The sequence below is a fragment of the Nymphaea colorata genome, chromosome 2 (assembly GCF_008831285.2).
Source record: "Nymphaea colorata isolate Beijing-Zhang1983 chromosome 2, ASM883128v2, whole genome shotgun sequence".
NCBI lineage: Eukaryota > Viridiplantae > Streptophyta > Magnoliopsida > Nymphaeales > Nymphaeaceae > Nymphaea > Nymphaea colorata.
In genome coordinates, this window is record NC_045139.1 from 11,626,172 (window position 1) to 11,632,960 (window position 6,789).

General features: G+C 37.5%; 1 protein-coding gene across 1 annotated transcript; it reads right to left on the minus strand.

Moving 5' to 3' along the window:
* Window positions 1-385: 385 nt before the first annotated feature.
* LOC116247842 (F-box/kelch-repeat protein At1g67480) lies at window positions 386-4,357 on the minus strand. The gene is made up of 4 exons (XM_031620203.2): window positions 4,199-4,357; window positions 3,005-3,072; window positions 1,938-2,854; window positions 386-1,200 (listed from the first exon to the last, which is right to left on the minus strand). The coding sequence occupies exons 3-4, from the start codon at window positions 2,489-2,491 to the stop codon at window positions 573-575; spliced, it is 1,182 nt and encodes a 393-aa protein (XP_031476063.1). The 5' UTR covers window positions 2,492-2,854; window positions 3,005-3,072; window positions 4,199-4,357; the 3' UTR covers window positions 386-572.
* Window positions 4,358-6,789: the final 2,432 nt, after the last annotated feature.

Below are 6,789 nucleotides of genomic sequence, written 5' to 3' on the forward strand. Positions count from 1 at the left end.
AGTGCTACCAAAGTTCAACACTAAAAAGAGTTGGAACAGAGAGAAACTAGATCCGGATATGGGCAAAATGAAGTACGACAAAACTTGCAGAAGAGACGTTCAAATTGTTATGGCTCCAATTAACCCCAACAAAAAACTGAACATCTATTTAAGCTGGAATTTTGACCCTGATGGCAAAAAAACTCTGCCACAAACCAAATTAGGAGCAGTGCAAACTGCAAAGACTGCCTGCACATTATGCACCACCATGCAAAGTCCTTTTCATCGATACAAGACAATTCACATGCACACACAAGCATGGATATGCAGATTCATGTCACTTATGTGTGTGTAAGGCTGTAAGCACGCGTGCACAAACACAAAATCAAGTAGGTATGACCACATGGAGAGATTAAGTCAAGCCAGAAATAAATAAAACATACATACCAACGAGAACCATAAGCAAGAAGATCTTGGCATATCAAAGCACCAAGCCTCTTCCAGGAAAAGTTCTAATATGTCTGCGCTAGCAGCACGAGATGAAAGTACTAGAAGCTAGAGTACAATAACAAAGTCTAGGGCATTTGCCTACTTCAACCTTTGATGGTTACACTGCACAAACATGAACCCGGTGGCCTAAGGGAAGATGTCTTCCATTGTGAGTCAGGTGCAGCATCTGGATCATACATCAATGTCTGATACCCAGGTTCTTCCTTCATGGAGAAAAGCAGCAATTTGCCATCGAGTATTCCAAAACGAAACCCAATGGATGAACTTCCTGCAACTGGAACGGGAACCATTTTCCATGAATTGTCAACTGGATTGAAGATGGCCAGCTTCCTCTGGTTCTTCCACTCCATGCAAAAAAGCTGCATCCCAAGTACAGCATGCGCAGTCACCATAACACACCCATTTTTCATCTCACACCAGGAGTGGCACTTGGGGTTGTAAACATCCACAAACCTTGAATTACCAATCGTAAAACTTGATCGTCCACCCATAATATACAACTTGCCTTCAAAGCCATAAGCAAAACATCCCCACCTTGGACGACGCATGCTTTCTATCATTGTCCACTCATTTTTATCTGGATCATAAACTTCCGCACTCGAAAGATTTTCCCCGTTTGATCCATAGCCTCCAACTACATAAACCATACCATCAACCTCAGCACATGCAAAGTCATAGCGAGCAACATTCATCCTTGAAAGTGTACTCCATCTGCAGCAGTATATTCGCATGTGAGAATCTAAAGAAATCAGATTGTCTTTGTCAGATAATACAGAAATTTATCTATATATTTTCATGATTCATACACATTTTTCATCAACAAAACAGGCTGCAAATGCTTCATTTGTATTTTGCATCTCGTGCAATTAAGCTAAAATACCTCACTAATAATGAAAATGGCTATAGCCATGATGAGTTTTTGCCTTTAACATTGATAAACGTTCAAGTAAACTTATTTCATAAGTCATCCAGAAACATATTATTATTGGTTGACCAAGGCGGTCATATATCAGGAACTTGCCAGTGGTTGGACATGCTGCTCCATCAATCACAAACTGAGGCAGCAAAATTGCAGTATTAATGGTGAGGATTAGAAAAATTGAAGATTTGGCAACTGCATACCAACTTCTGAAATTACACAGTTTCAAGTTTGTGACAGGTAGTATAATCCTACTAAGTATATATGAGATGAAAAGGATTGCAATAACCTTCTTGAGACAAAACTGCACAAGAAAAATGAATGCCAAAACCAACAAGTGAGTCTGGAAAATGACACAACTGACTCAAGCAACTAGAATAGATCAGAGAATATGCACTATGAGCTTGAAACATTTAACTCAGCAAAAATATGAGCATGATATATGATAAGTCAACTTATATGCTAAGAAGATTAAAGAACTCTACAATTAGAATAATTGAGAAAAATGACAAGTACGGGGTCTACCAACCTGTTGAGTCTGGAGTCGTACTGGTAAACATCTGCGGAGACAGTTTCAGGACCTCCATCCACAACATAACCTGCCATGACTAAAAGCTTTGAATCAACTGCCACAACTCCAAATGCAGCCATCAATGGACCAGGCATTGGAGGAAGACGCTGATGCCCACACCCAAGAGAACTCAAAATCTCCCAGTGGCTCCCTTTCCCATATTTATCATCACACAGCACATATATCCACTCCTCTAACTTCTTGGCATGCTTTCTTACAATGGTAAATTCCTTACTCTCAACTACAGATCTCCATTTTTTGCAAACACGACCAAGAACAGGGAAGTAGCGACGGGGAACAAGAGCAAGACAGTACTTGGCAACATCATCTGGTAAACCAGGCAAAATAGGCTCATAGCCATCAGATGCTTGCGGATGATATATGGCTGCCTTGAATGAACTCGGGTCATTCTGGGCCACTGTCCCCAAGCACATTGGCGAACCCATTAATCTTTTTCTCCCACCCATCCCGCAAGTCTCTGTTAGAACAGGTCGATGCATGACTTCCATCATCTTGACAAGTTACTCAAAAGGGACCAAACCAGGTTGAAAGGGACTTTCAATAAATAGTTATGAAATGATCCCCCATCAAAGATATGAAGAAATTTGAATAATTAAAATAAAAGTGGCATTATAAGTTTTCATGGTATCCATCATCTCCCATGTGAATTCGGCATGACCAAGGTCTCGAGAACTTGACAAAATGAATGATATTCCGGGAAGTCAATGATAAAATTCCTGGCTTCTTATAATCTGGCTCAAATGCCATCCCAGAGCTTTTTCCCCTAGAGAAGTTCCTTCCGATTGATTGGCAAACTGAGTAATCAAGTTTCAGACCGAGTGAACCGTGTCTTCTCACAAACATTTCACCGTTCTCTGGCATATAGAGCAATGGAGAGAAAATCGGCATCAGGAGTTGAAAGTAGGTTAACTGATTAAATGATCAAATGGAGTGGCCTCACTAAAAGAACAGACTGAATGAAATCCATAAGAAAAAATGAGAAGCAAGAGATACTGATAGCTTACCAGTGAAGCAGAAGAAAACGAAGACTTTATCCTCCGGAAACGTCCATGGTGCGAATATAGACAGTCAACTGCAATAGAAAGAAACACTTCATTATGAATCACAGAATGAGAATCCTTTAGAAGAATAGCCCTTACATGGGCAACTTGGTGAACAGGATTAGGATCTGAGAAGAGATGCAAGAAATTAGGGAGGAATAATATTAGACTGTTGCAGTGAAGATTCTCAAGTTCAATCAGAAAAAAAAAAGTTGAATCACATAAAAAACAAGGTGCTAATATCTTCCACTTTCCGCAAATGGGAACTACACTAAATCCCTTTTTCTACGAACAAATGGGAAAGGAGAAAGATGCAAGCGAAAGGTCTGCCTCACAAAAGTACCTAGCCAAGAACACAACTATTCAATTATCCATATACTTCACTATCAAATAACGGTAGTCCTAAAATTAAATCCAGTAAAGTAACAGAACGACTGTTGAAGAAGCAGAAGATCCAAGCAATTTAAATATATAAATAGACACAGACGCACAAACACACCAAGGATTGCTTTGACCGTTCACAACACAAAACGAAGAAAATCCCAGAGCAGAATTACGGTGAAAACCTATAAAGAAAGGAAACTTTGCGAAGGATATTTCTATAAGCCTTTGAAGAATCTGTATACATGCCACGCACATCAACAAATGAACAATTGCAATGCATTGTACTGCAGCCTAGCGACTAACAGCTCCCCTTCTACTTTATCATGGATTGTCACCAAAAGAATTCCAACATCTAATCATCTCTCTCTCTCTCTCTCTCTCTCTCTTCACCAAAAGAATTCCAACCTCTAACCATCTCTCCCTCTCTCTCTCTCTCCATTTAAACACTCTGCACTACAAATTTACACAGCAAAGAATATGAAAAGCATATAACACTTGCCAATGCGCACTTATAGCATCATCTCAACGTCATCTGCAAGCACTGGGGAACCAGTAAAAAATTCAGATAACCAAGAAGAGGATCTTTTATAGACCAACACAGATCTGTCTCCCACATTCAACCATTCACAAAAGTAGCCGAAACCGAAAGGAAAAGATATTCACGTCAGGACCCAACTCCTCAAAATTCACAGAATCAACGGAAAACAGCCACCAACCACAGGAAACAAAGGGGCACACAGACCGGCGGAATCCATAAATCCTAACCAGTATTACCTCCAAGGAACACCAATACAAGGAATAAAAAGATTGCTTCTCTCTTGGTAGGAGAAAAAATGGCAATAGATGTAATGCGAGTCAATGGAATGGAGAGAGCGGAAATCTGGGGAGAGAGAAAGAGGAGGTACGCAGATGTGGGGGAAGGTGGGGGAGGAAGGATCGCATTTAAAGGCGCCAAAATGGAGAGGATAATACAGACAGGCGTGCCGCACGTCAGCTGTCCGTTAACCCCGACCACCGAAACTACCAAAGAACCCCAAATTTACTTTGACTTGGACGAATATAGGACCGAAAGAGACATTACTTTCCACGCTGTTTCTTGGATCCTTCCCATTGGGGGCAGTTACGTCTTTTCAGGCCCAATCAGCAAAGTCGACGTGAAAGAAAAGTCCAGATTTATGTCTTTCCAAATGGCCACACGCCGGCGAAGCGATCTACCGGTCTGCGCCGGTCAGCTAACCGGCCTTTCTTTTTCTTCGCATTCCGTCTTGTGCCCTCAACTTCTTTCTAATGACTTTGGTGCCTCTAAACCCTAGTCCGGACCGTGGGTTGGCCAAGAAGCGTCTGCTGCGACTTCAACTTGGTGATCCATCATGTTCCTACTAATGGTAATGAACCAAAACTATAACAAAAGGGCTAAATATTTTAAGTTTCAATGCTTAAAATTCACTCATGTTCATAATGGATCTTTTAAGTTGTTCACATCCGCTGTTAAGGATCTTAACATTAACGGATTAGATTTAGTTTTAATCATATTTGTTTTTTCAGATATTCATATTTTTGGATTCAAATTTGATAAAAAATATCCAAATCCGAATCTCAAATTCAATTTTACAATTTGAATCCGATCTAAATTTGATTTTTATATTTATATCGGAATCCAAATTATGAATTGGATTTTGACAATTTTCAAAATTTAATAACATTAAATATATAATATTTGTTTAAAATAAATCTGATCTGAATTCGTGTCTGAATTCAATCAAATATTTATGTGTATTCAAATCTAAATCTGAATTCGATCCATTTATTAAATCTGAATATGATCTGATTTCTTAATCGAATATTAATTTTTTTTTTATATCTCATTTTCTCGGATTAAGTCAATCGGATATCCTAAACCTTTCTCTTAAAGGGCCCTGGTTTTTGGTTCAGAAGGTTTGACCGTAGGAGGTGGGGGGACATACGTGGCATAAACAGAAAAGGGAGGGACGGTAATGCCATTGACTAGTTTTAAGATTAAGTAATAAAAGAAAAAAATTCCCATTGATCGGGAAGCTGCCTCGCCCCACCTGCCCCTCTTTTGGTGGGGATATATTTTTATATAAATACTATAAATATTATCGGAAATTACGTGATGATAAAATTTACTATTTCTGGACAACCTTACGCGAGTCACTGGCCATCTTATCTTTTTTGTCTCTGCTTCTTATGTCATACGGAAAAAAGGAAAAAGCATTACTATTTTTAGAAAAGCGGTTCGCTTATTTAAGCTATAAACGTTTCACTTCAGCAGCGACGACAAGCTTCTACAATAAATAAATAAATAAATATATATATATATATATATAATATAACTAATCTCCTCAATTTTTGTACTGTCTAACAACGTAACAATGTCAATATGTAGACTTATACTAAGTTAATTATTTTTGAATTTAAAAATTGTTTGTTAGTATAAAAAATGTACAGCCCTTATAATATCAAAATTTTAGAAGTAAAATAATTAATGTTTCTTATAGAAACGACATGAATTAAGATATTTTTTCCTTTAAAACTAGTATTTATAAACGTATGAGAATGAGAATGTTCATATGTTGTGTAAAAAAAATTCTTACATGAATTCGAAAGGTACTTGGATATACTAATATGTCTTCATATTTATTATGTGAGCGTCTGAAAAATAATTATAACAATTTTATTTTATTTCCTTAATATTTATTGGAAAATGATTTAAGAGTGACTGTACTCTTAGCTGGCAAACCGGATTTGGATAGGCTGAAAATTGGGTCACCAAGTGAGAGAACTAACTGACTTGGCAACTTAGTTGAGTTAGGTCATAAATTTTTATAAGGCAATTTTCTTATAAGTAGATGAAGAAGACAACTCTACGGAGATTTTACGTTTGATTTTTTCATCAATTAAAATTGAATAATATATAATATGAATATTTATATATATTTAGTAAAGTTTGTGATATTTCACAATTTAAAAAATAACAAACTTTCAGCAATACACAGCAAAAAAAGAACATGTAATTAGTTGTTATGACTACAAAGTACTGATCATAACGTCAAATGCAAATAAAATAAGAACAAATATAAAGATAACGTTTGCTTTTTAACGACTAAATCCTCTCTAAGACAATCAATCACTTAACCCTCGCCTCGCCAGGAGGCGATTCATTACCGGCAGTAACGGTACCTAAATTCTTTGCTCAAGGGAGCGCTGTTAATTTTTCAGGGGGCATAATGGGATTATCGCATCTTTTTGGGGTAAAAAATGAAACAAAGGTTATTGAAATTTAAAAGGCCTCCACCTCATAAGTTTACATTGTTAAAACCAACAAGCAACTAACAATCTAAAAT